We start from the raw sequence: 19,627 nt of genomic DNA on the forward strand, positions 1-19,627 counted from the left end.
CACTGCCTAAAAACAATTGGAGCACTTTTTGGTGAAAATTGGCAAAATGAGCCTTAAATGCTTCATTCAGAAGTCCTTTCTGTTCAGACCCCCTGCCAAACCGGATCCGGTTCAGCGTGAAGCAGCTTTTTACACCAGAACTAAACGACTGGACTTCGAAGCTTCTGCAGAATGTTTAACCATTAAAAAATGAGACTTTATCTCAGCCGCGTTTTAAGGATTACTTTGTATGATTTTTACTTTTTGCGGCACGCCACAAAGAACCCAAATAATCGTCCACAAAGAGTCACAACTTTTGCTTTTCTAGCAATTCTGTCGCAGGTGTTTCCTTCCTGATAGCAGAACAATCGTAGTCTGGCTGAAATGGTCTCACCTGCACAGACCCCCGCTCGGCTCGGCTCGGCCCGGCCCGGCGGTGTATTCTGTGAAGAGCACAGTTACTTGTGTACATTGTGTAACTGCAGTATGTTGTTAAAATCATATGTATCATAACTGGATATTTGTGATGATTTTTCATGAACATTTTACAATGTTTTTAGAATCCCACCCCTCTTCAGACATTCCTCTTAAAAACCATTGAATCTGAAATCATATAAGGATAAGAATAAGGATGTTTGGAGATTTAAATGTTGGCCCCCACTCAGCTGAAACAGCGCTGCTTCGTGTGCTTCAGGACGCCGGTCAATCTGCATGTTTTTAGTGTGTGACGCTGTAAAGGTGCGATGCCTTGTTCCTGTACATACTGAGGAGCTGTAAACTGTACGTAACGACGATGCTGATTTTTAAGTATGATTTTGTTAACGTGACCAATAAACTTTCTGTTTTGCTGTTGTTTTTAATCCAGTGTGCTGAACGTGTGTCTCGCTGCTCTCTGTTAAAACTCAGCTGAACCTAACTTGCGTTTAAGCAGATTCACAGGTGAGAACACATCCTGATCTGCAGCTGGCAGGCGGCTGGTGTTACCATGCGGTCAGAAAGAGTCCAGGAGCTCCACCCAGTGATGTTTCCTGCTCTGTTTTAGCTGCTGGCTGCCTGCGTGTGACTGCATCTGGATTCACATGTAACCATTCACGTGACACGCTCTGTGTTCAACAAGCCTGCAGCATGTTAGCATCTCTGCGAGGCTGCACAGTCACAGCAGGGCTTTGAGCTAAATGCTAACATCAGCATGCAAACATGCACATAATAGCCGTGTTTCCCACTATTGTCAAGCAAGTTTTAAGCAAAATTCTGAATTGTCGCAAAAAATTAAAAACGTTACACATAGCTATAATAAATACAGTAGAGGAAGAAGAAAACTGGAGAAAAAAAAAACACTTCAGAGTTCCTTCAGACACCTGAGAGACAAATGGAGGGAGATCTGCAGGAATTTGACTCGTTTGGGGAATGTGTAACTGTTCTGTCATGTCAGCTGGTATCGGCCATGTTTTCACGTACCTGTTGTTGGTGCTGTCAGCCATGTTTTCAGGCGTTACGGGAATATTCAAGAAGTTGATGACAGCAGCTTCTCCTTCTTCTTCTTCTTCTTTGGGTTTTGTAGCGCAAACAGCTGATCAAATCAAATCAATCAAAAAAAAAACCCATCTCAAGCGTGAGACATTTGAGTCTGGAACAAACTGTTTCCATCCGTGAAGCGACGCTGCTGCAAAGATGATAAATAGATGAAGGATTCATGTCGCAGGTGTTTGCACAGACTGTGTGTTTGTGCAGCTGCTTTTCGTATCTCCTCAACAAAGATGCATTTGAAAATAAGCCTCAGTCCTTTTTGGAGTCTTAGAAACACTGATAAACTGTCTTGAAAACACCTGGTTGGCTGTCGTTTTACTTTGTTTTTACGTTTAATAATTATCCTGAAATACTGAAAATCTACCATCGCATGTTAACTAATGGAATATGGTCGCCTTCAGTTTTTCTATTAGTCCGTGGGCGTTAGTGACTTCACATCATTCCTGCTATAGTCCTGCCTTACTGATGTCAGCATTAGTGTAAATTTAAACTCCAGTCCCACACCGAGGAGCGCTCGGGCGAGTGATGTCACTGTAGACAGACTTCCTGTAATTGACCCAAACAAGTCGTCCCTCCAGTGTCTCCGTGTCACAGCTACAGTACAGACGTGTCTCTAATGGTGACCGTCTGTCCAGAGATTTATTATCTGAGACCTGCTGCGACCTTGCTCTGTATGACTGTGTGTATGTGTGTGTGTGTGTGTGTGTGTGTGTGACTGGCCTTGTCATGGCAGCCTGAAGGACCACAGTGTTTCATGTGTGACACTGTATTCATGTGTGTGTGTGTGCACGAGTTAGTTTCTCTTTATCATAACAATATTAAAGTGTGTTTGAGGACAACGATAATCCAGTTGGGCCTAACACACACACACACACACACGCACACACACACTCAGCTGGAGGATAATACAGGTATCCCTCTATCCATCTGTCAAATGCATCTGTCAGTCTTTCTTTTATTCTTTGTTCTTCTCTGCAGGTTTTGTTGGCTTGTTTTTGTCTTCCTCCTGTTTTATTCATTCGTTCTTTTCTTTGTTTTTTCTTTATTTGGTCTCCTGCAGCCGAAGTTCAGTCACTGGACTCCAGAAAGGTACAGTGTGTAAGAGCGGGTCATGTGCCGGAGGTCCCACCAAACAAATATCACCATGGTAACCGTAGCATCAGCACCGAGTCTCTGCACACCAACCACTGCAGAAACAAAACTTTATTTATACAACACAAAGTGCTTCATAGGCTTGAACCAGGATCAGTGGATTAGTCCAGGATTTCAGGACTGCAATAGGGCAAATCAAATCCAAGAATTAAAAATAATACAAACTTACAACAACAATAATAATAAAACAGATAAGATATATTGGAAAAAACAGTGTGCTATAGCATTCATAAAAAGTGATTTAAAAGATGTCCCTCACCCTGCAACCTAAAACACTACATACTGAAGGATGTTGTCCCTCAGTTTTTACTTAAATGTTTGTATTTCTTACTTTGTTTTGCTTTATTTTTATTCGATATCTGACCCAGATGTGTTCTCTGTGTTTCTTTCATCTCCATGTTCCTTTATCTCTTGTTATTTCTTCTCTAAATGGCCGAGAGGACTGAAATTAGGTCGCTTGAACTTGCTTGAACCACAAAAATCACAAATGACTAATGTTCCAGCAACCATAAAGAATACCTTAGCAGCCGTATATGTTTACTGCATATACACAGAGAAATATGCAGCCTACAACATGTGCAGTATCACCTTCATCAGATAGAGCTATAGGCCTGATTAACTGTAAGAGCCACAATATAAAAGACTATAAGAAACTCTGAATGTCTGGGTCTGACATCTTTTCAATATAATTTTCAGAATGAATATATATTCGAAGGCAGAGCAGCAGCAGAGCAGCCACCCAGTGACGCCTTCACAGCCTCATACTTCAGATCAGGTTTCATCCTGGTGGGTTTTTTGTGATACTCTGGCAGCACATGTTATTTAATATGATGCATGTATTGAACCACTGGCCTTCAAATGTCTCTGCTGGTCCCTGCTGTGTACATTTATTTTTAGATTCCCATGTTTCTCTTCTACAGCTTCATATTCTGTTTTTTTTCCTCTCAGTCTCTCTGTCTCCGTCTCATTATGATTGCTGTCAGTCCTTTGGCAGATTTTGATTCTGAACAATTGCCTCCATGTCAGTCTTTGTCTCTTTTTGTCTCCCTCCCTCTGAGTCCTTTCATTACTTTTTTTATTCATTCTTTCTCTGTCTGTCTCTCTTTAATAAGCGTGGCTGTCCTGGTGTCACAGAAATCCTCAGAATAATTTTCCACAAGACAAAATCTGATCCTCGCTGGAAATTAGCTGCAACCACCTGCTGAAAGTAATTAAAATAAGTTACTTTAAAGCCCCCACAGACACATCAGCACGTCTCTGGCAGAACCTCTAATTAAATTTGGCAGGAAATGTGTCGGGTGAATCTCTCTGAGCTGTGAATTTTGATTTCTCGGAGCATTATTTACATCCCCATCGCTGCCACTCATTTCATCTTAAGCCTTCCGGGGAGGTAAAAACAAAAAAACAAAAAAAAGACAGAGATTGTTTAGAAATTCAAATTGTCTTGTGTTTTACAGCGTCCCGGAGCATAAAGAGATGTTAATGAATAAAGAACAGCTCAGCTCAGAGGCCGAGTCGGAATAAAGAGGCGGGTTCCCCGAGGAAATGAACAAGGCAAACAGAATCAAGAGTCCGAAACCGTTTGCACGCAATTCATATTTTCTCCTGCAGATTTAAAAAGAATGGCTGAGAGCAAAATATCACATTGTCTGAATTCTGATGAATAAATATTAATGCACAAAACACGTCGAGAGAGCTCAGGGAGGAGAAGGCGGAACAGACTGATTTCTCCTTCCGAGCATAATGACATGCTTCTAGTTGCAGTAGACCGGGGGTTGGCAACCTTTACCACTCAAAGAGCCATTTGGACCCGTTTCCCACAGTAAAGAAAACACTGGGAGCCACAAAGCCCCTTTGACATTGAAAATGAAATAACACTGCATATAGCAGTTGGGGTTTTTTGCCTTTATGCTATGTGAAGCAGTATGGCTGTAGCTGTGTGCTGCCTTAATTGGTGCTGCGGTCTCAGCATGTCTCTGCTGGGGGCGCAGTCTAGAAAGGTGGGTGGTTGTGCCCTGAGAGCGCTCTTGCCTGAAGCTTCCAGGTGCTCCGCCTCCACCAGTTGCTTCACCTGATCGCCTCATGCCGGATCCTCGGGTGTCCCCTCTCCATGGCTGCTGTACAATTATTTGTTTCCACTCATCCAACTCTACATCTCTAACATTGCTGTTGCTGGCACACATGCTGGCCCCTGGGCTGTGCATATCTTCAAATATAATCAACAATGGACTGATTTTTATTAATAATAGTTTCTCTTTTAATTGTGTTGCATATATATTGGGGTTTAGTTACTTTTGATTGTTATTATCTTATTTCTTTGCCTTACGTTTGGATGGCTTTGCATGTTTGTTTGGTTTACTTCTTCTTTATGATCATTTTTCTTTGGTTGCTTTGCTTTTTTATTTGAGTTTATTCTTTTTGATGAATTCCAGATTATTTCTGATTATCTTTGCTTATCTGCTCTGGGTTATTTCACCGTTTTCTTTTGTTTGCATGGGTTGGGTTTTGTTATTTGTGTGGTTCATTAATTTAACCATGAGTTAAGCCCAATTTAGTTATTTGCCAATTTAGTTATTTGCCTTCGTGTTAATTTTGTTGGGTTGGTATAGGGGTGAGTACATGAATGTATGTGTGTGCATAACAATTTTATCGATGAACTGTGTTAAACAATAATATATTGTTAAATAAAATTAACTTAATATTTACACTGGACACAGTCTCAAGCCTTCATCAGTAAAACAAACTTGTGTGCTATAACTACGGTGGAAAGGGTTAGCATAATTCTCCAGGTGAAATTCCTGGGGTGGCGTTGTTGGTTACTATTGTCAAATTGACTATCAATCTCTTTAACTAGCTGTTTGGGTGTGATTGGCCTAATCAATTTGGAATTTGATGTCTCTGCAAACACATGAGAACATGTCGTTGTCTTTTCTGTCTTCCTCCCCTTTCGGTCGTCTGAAGATGATGCTGAAATACTTCCTGCATGAGACGATGACATTCATTTCAACACACAAACCAAGTTCTGCACCACAAGCAAACGAGTCTGCAACCGTACAGGTGATTTGCAAAATGTAGATGCTTTTATTCAAATACAAAAGGAGACAGTGAACACACATCAAGCAAGTCCACTTCCAATCAAAGAAAGTGTTTGCTGCTGTCAGCAAAGCTGGCACAGTCACATTTAGTAATTCTTTTTAATGGGTTTTCAGCTGACAGAGCAGTTTGATTCAGCTAATAGAAGACAGAGTATGAAGCATCTGAAGCACCACCATGACCACAACACAACAGGTCAGCTGGAGATCTGTTACAGCCGTCGACTCAGACTGAGCTGTTGGAGATTTTGGAGGTTGCTATACGAAGCTGTGCAGTCAGCTTGATTTGCTGATCTTCATGTCTCAAGTCAAAATAATAATAAAGAACAATTTAAAAGGACACCGCTTTAATAAAAAAGATCAGAAATAAAGTGAAATAATTTTCTGCATGAAAAGATCGACAGTGGAATTAAAAATCTAATTGTCAAACAAAATGAAAATGAAAGGAAAATAAAAATAGCTGATCCTGTCTAACTGCTGGGTTCCACCGTCACACACACCTTCAGTGGTAACATCTTCAATGGGAGTTTATCCACAGTGTTAATGTATGGAAACATCTTCTCAGTGAAAGTGTGTGTGAAGGTGTGTATGTGTGTGTTAGTATCAGGATCAGAGAACGACAGCTTTCCTCTGTCCCAGTCCAGATTCACTCTGATCCTCTGGAGTTTCTTCTGCACTCGGAGAACAGTGAGTTCATCTAATCTTGAGCATGCTTTGTACAGACCTCTGTATAACCATATTCTCCAGAATCCAGACTGTACGACTCCCTTCCTCTGGACAGACTCTTCTAACACACCCAGAATCCAAACTGGACTGTCTCCAACCTCCACATCCCAGCTGTGAGTCCCTGAGTTAAAGCCCTCAGAGCCCAGGACAGACCATGAAGAATAAAACCTCTCTGGATTGTCAGGAAGCTGCTGTTCTTCTCCTTGTCTCACACTGGTCAGATCTTCAGACAGGATGAGTTCTGGATGAGCAGTGTTTGGGTCCAGGATCACAGGAGTGTATGAGACCATCTCCTTCATCTTGTTCCAGATGTTGAAGGTCAGGTTGCCCAGGTGTTTGGCCTGGTCTATCAGAGCTCCTGAGGGCAGCTGTGGATCATCCAGCAGGGGGCGCTGCTGGACTCTTTTCACTGCAGCCTTGTAGTTCTGCAGGAATGAGACGTCTTCGGCTCTCAGGTCCTCCTCTGTGGCTCTGACTGTGTCTGAAAGAGCTGCTATCTCTCTGCTCAGATCCTCCATCTTCTGCTTCATCATCTGACTCTTCTGCTGCTCTTCCTCCCTCAGTGCAGCCACTCTGGCCTCCTCTTCCTCTTCTAGAAACTGGTGAAGCTTCTTAAACTGCTCCTTAATCTGCCTCTCTGTGTGTTCTGCCTGGACCTTGATGTGTTCTGCTGTTTGATCAAACTTCACTTTAACTTGTTCACAAACCTTTAACTTCTCCTTTAAGGGCTGCAGAGTTTCCTGAAGTTTCTTCTTGTGTTGTCGTGCAGCTTCATCGACGGGTCTGAATCTGTGGCCGGTGTGTTTTTCTGAATCTCTGCAGACGAGACAAACCGGCTGCTGATGGTCCAGACAGAAGAGTCTGAGTCTCTCAGAGTGCAGAGTGCAGATCGCCTCTGAAGCTCTCTGATCTCTCTCCTGTAAGAAGGTCTCACACAGGTTCTTCAACACCAGGTTTAAAGGTGGTTCATCCTTTGAAGATCTTCTCTTACAAACTGGACACTCACGAGTTTCTTTCTGTCTCCACCAGGTCTTCAGACAGTCTTTACAGAAGCTGTGGCTGCATGACAGAACAACAGGATCTCTAAAGACGTCATGACAGACCGGACAGCTGAGATCCTCCTCTGATCTGGAAGCCATTTAGTCTCTGACTGAAGCTGAAAACACAGCAGACAGACAGTACAGTCAGTCACGCCTCCTCTTCCTCTTCCACTATCGTCAATGAAATTTACTTTCACTTTTCTTCCAGTTTTTAGTCAAACTCACCTTCAGAGTGTGGACTGTCAGCAGGGTGAAGCAGCAGTGTTGTACTTCTCCACTTTTCTCTTCTGCAGCTGGACTCACTCAGAGTTTGGTCTGAAGCTGAATCTGATCGTCTTCAGTGATGAAGATTAACATACTGTTTCCTGGTTTGTTTTTGGTATGTCAGGTGAGGGGCGGAGCCTAGTTGGACTTCCTCTGTTTGCTTCAGTTCTCAGAGCTGATTCACTGCAGGTTGTGGTCAAAGAACAGCTGCTGAGTAAACGTACTGCAAAAATCTTCAGCAGCACAGAAACAATGAATCAGCTCCCTGTGCTCCACTGTGCATCCCAGTTTTTACTCATTTGAAGCTTTTATTTGGGTAAATAAAACATCTTCACACTCGACTGGAAGAATGAAAAATATTGGATGTCAAAATGAATGAAATTTCTAAAATGGGTGAATTTGTATGAAAGTTGCCAAAACTAAACGCATTATATTTGGTAGCAGGAATGTTCTTGCTGAAGACTTGATGGGAGAGTTCTGGTCAGCTGGCAGCAGCTCGTCCTCGTACAAATCACATGATGACAGCTGTTCTGTATAGACACTTCTTACCTGCTCACAGTGATTAGCACATGCTTAGCAGGTGTTCATCCACCATCTTGATTCATGTGAGAGCTGAACCAACGTGTCCCTGTTTCCAGACTCTCCGCCTCACGCTGTGACCTGAGCATCGGCTACCTGTGGCGTCTGCGGCTATATTTATCCCTCAGCACTCCCCAGGAGAAATAAAGAGAATTGGAAATGGCTTTTTGTCACCTGCCTGGAGGGAAAAGAACAGCTCGTTGAGCTAAAACTAACGAGAAGAGACATGTAAATAAAAGAGAGAGAGATTGGTAATTTGGAGGGGCTGTAAAACACTTAACAAAGGGATGTTAGCAGTGTTCTTCTCTGGCTTTTGTTTGAGTGTTTGAAGAGGAAAGAAAGAAGAACAAAAGGCAAATTCAGAGAATAAAGGTCGAGGTCAGAGAGAGAAAGACAGACGGAGGTCAGGGAAAAAAGAAAAGCAGAGATCAGAGGAAGAGCAGAGAACACAAGGAAGGAGAGAAAGAACAAGAAGTGACATGAACTCAGGAAAAAAGAGGAGGATGAATGAGGGGAGAGAGAGTGATAGAAAGAGATGGAGTAGAAGAACAGAAGATACATATATGAGGAGAAAAGAGGAGATGAAATGAAGAAACTGGGATGGAGAAGGAGTCAAGAAAGGTGGAGGAAAATAAAGGTGGAAATGGTGGAGAGAAACATGGAGAAGAGACTGAGATGGAGGAGGAAAATCAAGAGGGAGGAGGATGAAATATCAAAGATTAAGAGAGACAGAGAAGAAGGAGGGAAAGATGACAGGTTTGAAAGAAAAAGACATGGAGTGTGATGGAGGAGTGAAGATGTGGATGGAGGAGGCGAAGGAACACATTTAAGGGAGTCAGAAAAGAGAGGGGGAGGGGTGCAAAGAGAAAAATAAATGAACGGAAATATGGAGGAGGAACGATGGAGGCTAAAGATAAAGAGAGATGGAGATGGAAGAGGAGACGGAGAGATGAAGTCAAAGAGAGCAAGAGGAGAAAAGAGAGATGGACGAGAGAGAAAGAGGAGAACCGTGGAGGACAGGAGGAGCATCTTCTCCACACTCTGTGATCTGAATGACAATGAGGCCACACACACACACACACACTCACACACTACCTTCAGTGCAGACGGATAGATTTCCAATCACACTTAAAGGGCAAATTCACCCAAATCTAAGAAAAGATGTGTTGTCGGCCAGTTTATTAGGTACAGGAAGCTGAAATGAATGCAGTCTGAAAGAGTCCTGCAGTAAATCGTCCTTTCACGAAGGTCAGAGTGTTTCAGAGAGGCGCCGCAGTTTGGCTGCTGTTGAATTATTTTGCATTATACCGTCAGGTGCGTCTATATTTTGTCCCCTCCATCATACCAACAAGGCTAAATAAACACCTCATTTTGAGCAAAGGTGAAAACCATGTTCACTTTCTGTCTCACCTTCATAAAATCACATCAAGTCAAATCAAGTTTCACCTGCAAGACTTGAAATGTTTTTAAAAGCCGAAATTATTTAAACCATGTAAAGAAAAGTAGAAAAACACAGACCAACATGCAAAGTCAGACTTTTATTAGTTTTTTTTTGGCATGAAATATTTTCATCAACCCAGCTGTTTAATCCAAACAAACCCTGTAAAGAACCATATTTCAAGCTTTTCTAATGTATCCACAACAGAAATACAAGAACTTTGTATGAATAAATTACTACAAGATGCAGTTTAATGGGATGATAAGAATCTTGACTGTGTCTCTTGTATCAGTGAGGAGGCAGAGAAAGGAAGGACCGCTCCCTGCAGGCTGTTACCTCACAGCTTCACAATCACAAAGCTTAAATATTCATGAACAGACCTTCAGATGGTGGTAAACACACACGAGTTCATGATGAATGAGTAACCAGTCGGCGTAGTCCCGTGCGAGTGTCTCCATCTGTCTGACAGATTTTTAACTGTCCAAAATAAATCAGCTTTTCTTCTAAAGTCCTTTGACATCGGGACTTCTGTTATTGCAAACTTCAGCTCACGACTTGCTGATCTGCAGCTGACACAGAGAGTCGGGCGCGTCTACGTACACACATTAGTTATATGAAATGAACAATATTAGAAAACAAACTCTCTTACAAACAGGAGGAAATAAAAAGGCAAACATTTTATTCTGGGGCGACGCAACCAGATCAAACCCAACGACCCTCAGAGAGGTGAAGAACTTTGCCTCTGGCTCCGATTGGCTGGAGGACAGGACGCAGCAAACAGGAAGTAGAAACGCAGGAAACGCTGCTGGGCACTACATGAACATGTCATCATAGCCAGGCGGGGGCATGTGGTCTGGATCCGGCCTGAAAGCACAGACACACGGCGCTGTCGTCATATTGGCGCAATGGAAAAGAAGCAAAGAGGCCAAAAACACCAGGACAGAACCGGGATTTTCCTTCTCCTCCAGAACAGCTCACAGGGTTATTATCTTCATATGGCGCAGCATTTCACTGCACATGTGTGACTGAGCTCCTGAACTTCCTCTCGCTCTTTCCTATTAGCTTCTAGCAGCTTCTGATCTTAAGTCGCCGCTGATTCACCAGATAAAATGACAGAAGTCGCCGGCAGCAGATCAACCCGCTGTCGTGAATTCACGTTAATTCTGCGTGTCGCTCGACGGCAGGCCGAGATTAAACTCACTCAGCTGGTCAGTGTAGCTCACGTGATCCAGCAGGATCGTGCAGGTGTGACTGCGTTCTACAGCCGCGGCTGTCACCAGAGCGGAGGCATTAAAAACAGGAAGCCGTCCTTTAAGAGGACAGACAGAGACGTGTGTGTGTGTGTGTGTGTGTGTGTGCATGTCTCACCCTGGTCTGCGTCGTCCGATTGGTCCAAACGGGTCAAAGCGAGCCCCCGGGGGAACAGCTCCGGGAGGCAGAATGTCTGGGATGCCGCTAGAGGGGTCAAAACCAGAGCGAGGATACCCCGACCTCAACGGGTCGACTATCATCCCGCCGCCGCCGCGAGACCTGAGGGGGGGTGAGGAAGAAAAGAGTGACGGCGGGGTAAAAGTGCATTTTATCTCTTCTTTCATCACTTTTTCTTCTCTTAATTTGGGTTTCAGGAGTGTGATTATTTGGCTTGATATTCGTCAAAAGTTTAATTTGATGAAAAGAGCAAAAAGGTTTTATTTGCGCCTGTTTTCAAGGCTACGAACCACCTGACGCTAACAAAATGCCACCAGAAAACGACGGTGTTCCAGTTAAAAATTCTTACTCTGATCAGGTGAAGGAACTTTTGTGATCAATTAGAGAAGCAGCCTAGTGCGGGACGCTTTAATGGGGAAGCTCTACTGGTAGGCAAATAAAAAAAGTTAAGACTCAACACAGGGTTCGTGCAGCTCGATGGCTTTGGTTTGGTTTTGTCTCCACAGCGAGATATTTGTGGTTAAGAGCTTCACATTTATCTGCCAGAGGGAGTCTGGACGGGCGCCAGTAATCCTCTGCCGCCTGTCTGTGACTGCGCGGACTGACTGTTCATCCCCAAAATCCCAGATTAGAACAAAAGCAAACACCGATGCTTCCACTCATATCCGAAAAACCATTTCCAGAAAAACAATTTGTGGGATTTATTATGAGGGACGGACTCACCCGAAGGGATCCAGGTCTGCTCCTCCGGCTTCGAACGGAGGAAGCATGGGGTCGGGCCTGAAACACGCGCACACGCACACACGCACACACACACACACACACACACACACAGTCTATTAATCTAACAACATAAAACATCTCTGCTCATCAAAAGGACACATTTAGAAGCTTTTTCCATGAAACAAATCCCTTCATGGCTTAAAATGGTTTAGATTAAATTCTACACCTTTCCCATTATTTAGTGGGCGTGGATCCAAATAGTCTCCGCCTCTACCTCCACCCACCTCTACAATGCATCCGTCAGTCATTTTTATGTGCTGCTCTCTACAATGTTAGAAACATAATGGGAACAGATAAACTGAGTCATGATGATACAGACAGCCCTGTACGACGTGAAACGCTGGCTGTCATTGGTGGAAATGTTCAGCCATGTTGCTGACTGCTTATTTCAGCCATGATAAACCCATGATAAAAGCCATGATACGTCTTGTAAAATATAAAAAACACTACGTGGACTCCAAGGTTAAGAACTCATCCAAACGGGTCTTTAATCGATTTCTTAATGAACAGAAAATGAAGAGGAAGATGATAAGCTTCATGAATTGTAATCGTGCTGCAGCTTCATGGCTTAAAGGAGAATCCAGTGAACATTCAGGAAGTGAGGACACAGAAAAATGACTGATCTGTTGTAGCTGAAGACACAACGTGAGGTCTGTAGGTGCAGAGGGTGCTGAGCCTGTAGTGTGGATGAACGATGAAGGAGAAACGTTTAAGATGAGTGAAGAGAAACAGGGATGGAGCAGAGTATCAGAGGGTTGTTGGAGTATAAACAGAGAGAGGGAGGGTTTTATTTCAGGAAACAGCTCTAATTAAACAAAGATTCATGATTGATGATCAATCAATTCATTGATTAACTATATAACTATAAGCCCTGTTAAACCACGTGTCATCTGCAGTAACTCTTTGCTGACCCAGAATTCACACGCAGAGCCTTTAAATTTAATTTCAGCTCAACCTCATACGTTACTAATCCCATTCATAATCCCAGTCATCCCATCAGCAGCTATAATTATTCACTGTGAATGAACTGAGCCTCCTTTCTGCAGGCAAAGATCTTTTGTGTGTTTCTGAATCATCCATCCAACCTTCAGCTGTTCTGGATCATTCCCATCCCTCTGTCCTACGCTGCCTCTTTCTCTCCGCTCTCATCCTCCTCCTCCTCGGTCTCTCTTGTCCATTTCCAACACTTTCTGCTCTCGGCAGCCATGACTCTGGTTTTGCTTTCTCGTTCATCATTCCTCCTCCCTCTGTATCGCTTTCACTTTCTGTCGCTTATCCGATTTTCTTATTTTCTTTTTTTTCCCCGTCTTTTCTCTCTCTCTCAGGTTTTGCTTTACTTTCTCTCCATCTGTCATTGTTTTGATCTCACCCTTATCTCCCTCCCTCCCCTCTCTGTCTCGCTCTCTGGGGACGAGGAGGCGACAGCAGCGAGGTCGATAAAGTGCTGACATCATCTCGCATCTCATCTGATCGGGTCACAGCGAAGAGGACGGGGGGGAGGAGGAGAGAGAAGCGCTGCCATTGAATCTGTCCTGCAGTGTGCGCACACGCTCGCTCGCACGCACGCACGCACGCACACACACAGGCTGGCCGAGCTCTGCCCTCATTCACTCTCTGCTGTAGTCGACCAACAGCTCCTCTGTCTAGACTTTCTACAAGGCACAAACTCAGCACATCCAAAGGGTGTGTGTGTGTGTGTGTGTGTGTGTGTGTGTGTGTGTGTGTGTTACACACAGTAGCCTATTTTAAAGTCAAGTCCTTCATTATGTTTGTTGTGTTCTTGCTCTCTGGCACACAGGTCGTTACACCTGGTCGTCACACTACATGTAATCAGGCCAATAACAGCCCGACCCGATGGGTGCAGGCCGTTGCAAACCAAACGGGCGTCTGGCTCGACAAACTGATTTTATCCTGTGCAGCGAATCATGTGGACGATAACCGACGCTGCATCTGGCCGCCTCACGACGTCCCAACAGAAAGACGAGCTCGTTAGATTTCTTTTGCCTTTTCTCACAGAGTTTGACAAATTACATGACGTGTTCCAAACGCTGACCAATAGGAGCGCAGATTGCTCTTCACCTGTAAACAATGATGTTATTGCGGTGGAAATGTGAAACAGAGGAAACGTCACAGACTGTCTTCTTCTACGCTTTTTTCAAACACAACGCAGACAGTGTCGCACACAGTGCAGTTTGTTTACATTCTTGTTCCTGGAAGTCGGTCCTGAGCACCTCCTCCCTGATAAGGCGCCGAGCTATGATTGGTTGGGGACCAACGTGTTGTCACTGCAAGAATTAACGACTCTACAATTTCCTGATCTGACAAAACAGACAGAAATACTGAGTAATCTGAACGCAGCATTGAACGCGTGACATTTAAAGGGACAGTCCAATAATCACTAGTTGCAGCTCATGATCACATACGACAAAGACTCGCAAAAAAAAACTCACAACTGAGGAATGAGACGACGAAAAATCACTTGAAGTCAAAATCCATAAAATTTTAGTCTTGGTAGCCCTTGTGGTTACCATGGTAACAGCAGATGTGGCCTCATACCGCAGCAAACACTGCCGAGCAGCTGCTTTGACAACAGAAGTCCAGCTGGTGTTTACAGAGCAGCCAAACAAACATGGCCCTAATGAAGAAGTCAGTCAGTAATAATTACAACCGTGATCTGAATTAATGCTGCACACGGCGGGACCACTTTCCCAAACAGCAGCGGGACACAGTGAAGTTTGTAACCATGCTGAGACGTGTTCTTCTGTTACTTCCTGCAGCGTTTAAAACGTATCTGCTCACTAACAAGACCGAGACGTTAGCGGCTCTTTGATGCTGCACTTTTTGCACAGCTGTGCAAGCTAACATGCTAACGTTAAGAAGATATACTGTTTAACCTTTATTTAGCCTGTGAGCGGGCTAACGTTTGCTAATTACCAATAAACAAAACAGTAAAGTTGGGGCAGATGAGACAGTTGCAAATTAATTTTGGATTTTTTATCAACAAATTGCTTCAGCTCTTTAATATGTAAACAAACTTTAATCAGACAATCAAATCTACACTTTTCAGGAGGCTGAACTAAATTTACGAGAATTTAATGACAGTTTTAGCACAATAATGCTCACAGACGATGGAAACCAGCAGATTTCACCCTGTAAAAGCACAACTTTAGTGTTGATACTCTGATTAAAACTTAGATACTGTTGAAAAATGCTGTGAAGACTATCTGATGTTGGATTTATGTCAGTAGATTTAGGAGCTTCGAAACAGATGCACAACTCCCATCATTAGGGCTCGATGCAATCTCACCCTGTTTTTTTGGATTCTTTCTACTAATGGGAGACACAAACATGACCTGCTTCCCACTGCAGTCTCCAGGAAGATGATGATGGAGTAAACAGGAAAACCGGAACGTGGCAACAGTTGCTTTTACAAGATATTCTATATAGCATACATTTATTTCTGTGTAACGCTCAGTCTGGAGTGGTGTGAAGACAGAGACAGCTTCCTGTCATCACCTACCAGTGTGGCGGTGCTCCCTGCCGAGGATTTCTGCTGGGGATGCGGAGGGGGTCGCTGTCCTCTCCTCTTCGTCTCTGCTCCTCCTCCTCCACCCTCCGACTCTTCATCTCTGCCCTCTGTCCTGTCGGCCTGTCCTGGGAGGGCAGCAGCTGAGTCCTCACCTTCTCTGACAAACTGTCTGCATCTTTGAACACGCTGCAAAAAACAGCTTGTTTTAACTTAGTTTATCAGGATCGAGCGGCTCAAACATCAAGTGGCACCAGGTCTTCACTAGACTCACTTCCATATCGACTGTCATAAAATAAGAGCAAGCATCAGATTCAAAACTCCAGAAGACAAACTGGATCAGAGCGATCATGAGTCACAAGGCAAAACCTGTTTTCTGATGTGTTAACTGATAACTGGGTGTTGTCTTAGAAAACAATAAATGTATGCACAGTCTCCTTAAATAACTCAAATCTGTGAAACCGACAATGTGTCAGATGCAAAATGACAAAATATTTTAACCCAAAGGTGGATGAACACCACTGGATGTTGTGTCTTACTTTAGTAAATAGTCACCACCTCAAATTTGAACGATTGGACTGTATTTCTTTCCTCTGTGAAGTTTGTGGTGCAGGAAAGAAAAAGTGGGTTGTCACTCTTTAAAGTCAGCATGAGTAGAATCTAAACATTATGGCACCCCCCCCAGTGGCGATATAAACAAGACCAAGAGCCTCCAGCCACATCACAGCAGTGTTTTGAGCTAAATGCTAACGTCAGCATGCTAACATGCTCACAAAGACAATGCAAACATGCTGATGTTTAGCATGTATGATGTTTACTCTTCTGGAAATTTTTTCTATTATTTTATTGAAAAGAAATGATCATCTGTGAACAAATGTTGGTATTTTTCACTGTGGCCAATAAAACCAGTCATGAAAAAAGAAAGAACGAAACACGCACCAACCTGTCAAACGTGTGCAACTGGTCAGCATCCACGTGATCGCTGATGTTCACCGTCAAGTCTGACACCTGCTGGGTGCTGCAGTTCTTCACACACAAACACACACACAGCAGGTGCATTAAGACAGACACACAATCACAGAAACACACTCGCAAAAGATCAATAGCCCTTAAACATTGTTTCTCTAAATAAAACAGACTTTTGACAGGCTTTTGTTAGTAGCCTGCACGTTAGCATACTGAGCTTAAAATAACCACTGACATCTGATCTCAACACATCAGACCAATACTTAACTGAACAGAAGATAACAGAGCCTTATTAACTGAAAATGTTGTTTTTGCTGACCCCCAGTGGTCAATGCAGGTACTCAGCTTGCTGCAGTAAAAATGTGCTCTATGCCACCACTGAAAAGGTCAAACATACAGCTAATAAAGGTTTCTAATCACATTTGTTTTCACAGTGTGAACAAAAACCCTTGAAACACTTATAAAACTTACAAGAAGAGTACCACGTCTGGCTCTCCTGTAGAGTAACATCTAAAATCAGGTGATGCAGAACTCAGTCAGACCCAAATGAGGTCTGTTGAGAGAAAAGACCATGCAGATGTGTCTGCAGGAGATGTTTCATGGTCTTGCTACTAAAGATAGCTTGCAGTGCAAGGGAGAAAAAAGGTCAATGCTTTGAAGAGTCTGGGGGAATTTGGTGTTCTTGTTTTCCACATGGACATGACCATGTTTCAACCACGGATGGTCTTCCTCAGGTATGTTTCTGTAGTTTTGTGAAGATAATTGGCATCTAGAACCTTAAAAGAATTTATGGATCTACTCCTGATAATTGAGTTTTGGTGAACCCTACAGGAATAATGCCAAAACTGAGGGAGTATCTAATAATTTTTGATGTGACTGGAGCATGAATCAGAATTCATCTTCTCATTCAATAATTGAAGCAGGTTGCCTGTTTGCAGTGTGCACAGAATCTCCAACGTATCTATAAGCTGGTGGAGTTCACACTGGGCCCAGTTCCTGTACGTTTGCCAGCTGTGCCTACCATCAGGTTGAAGATCAAGGTGGAGTCGACAGCGATGGCTTTGAGCAGCAGCTGGGTGTCACCGTCTTTGGCTTTATATCGCAAACTGTACAATTCCTTGTTGCTGCTCCAGTCAGCGGGCAGCAGCTCTGACTTCTTATCACTGTTGCGGGGCTGGAGGGAGAGAAGAAACAGGGATGAGTGCATAATAACGAGATCAGGATGAGTAAATAGGTCACTTTTATAACAAAAGAGAAACAATTCTGATGATAAGGAGGTGCAAATCTTAGACAGAGCCATCTATGTCAAAGCGGAGGAGGAGGTTTGAGACACCACCTGTCCTCAGCTTAAAAACTACACCTCTGTGCTTTATGGATGAACCAGCTCTCTCCGCCTCACAGGAGGGAGGTGAGGCACTGCCATAAGATGCTGGGAAACCCATCTCCTCTGGTAAGCACACTTCAGTGACGCTTCAGTAGTCATGTGACTTTTACATCTCAGGTCATGTGACTGTGCGTGTTTCTTGCCAGTTCCATCCTGTCACTTTACAACTGATGATGGTGTACTGATGAACACGAAAGTCTTCTTTTTGTCTCTCTCTCTCTCTGTGTGCTTTTTTATTGTTAAATAGTCCAGTGATTTTAATAAACTGTTTTAAAAGTCTATCCACGTAGACAAATGTCAGGACAGAGTCATCAGAATTTGTCCACAATTGCACCGCTGCAGTGTTCTAGTATGATTGGCCCCGAGTGGCAGAACAGCAGATTAGCTAGCTAAACGTGACATGACAGTTTTCAGAGCTCGTCATAGCATCTTTATTTTAAAACAACTGCTGATGGATTCTGCATCAAGCTCGTTCAAACAAAGCTAAATATATTCCCCTTACTATGATAGCTCTCTAGATGACGTCCGTTACATACAGTAACGTTAGCTGATGCTCATTTAGGTAGCTAAACTTAGCACGCAGCACGTTAGCGAGGACAGAATCCCATTGTAAAACTGACCGTTTTATTTCTTCCTGGAAAGCACAGGGCAACTACCTCATCTTCACCACCTTAACCTGAACAGTAGCGATCCGTTATTCAGTTCGGCGTATAACTAATTCACAAAGCAGCAGGTATTTTGCCGAAAATCTAGTTCAGATTCTGTTGACCCTACGACCCTCTGAATATGGATTATATCATGTAGCGAGCGGTGGAACCCGTCTATTAAGGTTGTTAGAATTCATTCATAAATCATCAATATACAGATTTCCCCAAAATCTGCGACGTTGACTAACAATCAATGCACTGTGATAAACTGCTTGGTTTTAAACAGAGTTTGGTGCAACGTTGTTTCTACAAGGCATCACATCAAATATATAACGCTAGCTTTGTAGTAGGTCGGTGTTAGCGCTAACATGAGTTGAGTGTTTCAGACATTTAATGTTTGCTAATTCAACTCACCTCGTCTCCCGACCCGATGCACCTGTATCCACTCTTTATCATGTCCCAGTGAACGAAACACACAATGGCGTCCTGTGGACAGCTAATGCTGCCAGCGACGCAAGTATATAACACCTCTAAGCCTGCCATTTTCTTTAATCTAATGACTATAACAACATCGAGTCAGTTTTCGGCGAGAAACGAAAACGAAAGTCTTAACGGCAGCTCCGTTCATAGCAACACCAACCAATTCCTGTCCGCGCCTTTCAATGTAAAAGCACCAGTGAGACGCTGCCGTTTTGATCGATGAACCGCTGACAACTTTCATGCGAATAAAACATTATAGTAGTAAAAAAACAAACAAACAAAAAACCCAGCAACGATCGATTTGATTTTTGGTTGATAGAAGATGAATTAAAAATAATTCTGAGGTACCTCTAAAGCTGTTAATGTAGAAGCCATATAACAACATACAATGTTAATTAAATAACACAGACACAACAGCATTAAGAATTACATTTATTGAGAAGAATGTTTATCTCGACCTTAGAAATACAAATTTTGTGCAGCTTTCAATCTTATTTCAAGTCAACCATAAGTCTTCAGTTGAAACACAGATATCTTTGTGTTGTAACAGTAACTACAGTTTCATAAACTGTCCGAAAAAAAACCCCCACAATAATCTTTATTTGTTGATTATTGT

The 19,627-nt window shown here is 43.1% G+C and overlaps 2 protein-coding genes across 2 annotated transcripts; both read right to left on the minus strand.

The window, feature by feature from the left end:
- Positions 1-5,727: 5,727 nt before the first annotated feature.
- On the minus strand, positions 5,728-7,882 carry LOC121615909 (nuclear factor 7, brain-like). The gene is made up of 2 exons (XM_041950422.1): positions 7,742-7,882; positions 5,728-7,632 (listed from the first exon to the last, which is right to left on the minus strand). Exon 2 carries the CDS (start codon positions 7,613-7,615, stop codon positions 6,221-6,223), a length of 1,395 nt encoding a protein of 464 aa, XP_041806356.1. The 5' UTR covers positions 7,616-7,632; positions 7,742-7,882; the 3' UTR covers positions 5,728-6,220.
- A 2,002-nt stretch (positions 7,883-9,884) lies between these two features.
- Positions 9,885-19,131, minus strand: psmf1 (proteasome inhibitor subunit 1). The gene is made up of 7 exons (XM_041951180.1): positions 18,946-19,131; positions 17,522-17,674; positions 16,478-16,560; positions 15,529-15,723; positions 11,949-12,005; positions 11,166-11,327; positions 9,885-10,661 (listed from the first exon to the last, which is right to left on the minus strand). The coding sequence occupies exons 1-7, from the start codon at positions 19,072-19,074 to the stop codon at positions 10,610-10,612; spliced, it is 831 nt and encodes a 276-aa protein (XP_041807114.1). The 5' UTR covers positions 19,075-19,131; the 3' UTR covers positions 9,885-10,609.
- Positions 19,132-19,627: the final 496 nt, after the last annotated feature.

This window comes from Chelmon rostratus, chromosome 2 (genome assembly GCF_017976325.1).
Source record: "Chelmon rostratus isolate fCheRos1 chromosome 2, fCheRos1.pri, whole genome shotgun sequence".
Taxonomy (NCBI): domain Eukaryota; kingdom Metazoa; phylum Chordata; class Actinopteri; order Chaetodontiformes; family Chaetodontidae; genus Chelmon; species Chelmon rostratus.

Excerpts from the sequence above, each read along its gene's own strand:
- LOC121615909 (XM_041950422.1), bottom strand. The coding sequence starts at position 7,615 with ATGGCTTCCAGATCAGAGGAGGATCTCAGCTGTCCGGTCTGTCATGAC.
- psmf1 (XM_041951180.1), bottom strand. The coding sequence starts at position 19,074 with ATGGCAGGCTTAGAGGTGTTATATACTTGCGTCGCTGGCAGCATTAGC. Across the intron at positions 17,675-18,945 it reads GCATCGGGTCGGGAGACGAG|CCCCGCAACAGTGATAAGAA; the intron begins GTGAGTTGAATT and ends CTCTCCCTCCAG. Across the intron at positions 12,006-15,528 it reads CAGGGAGCACCGCCACACTG|GCCCGACCCCATGCTTCCTC; the intron begins GTAGGTGATGAC and ends CGCGTGTTTCAG.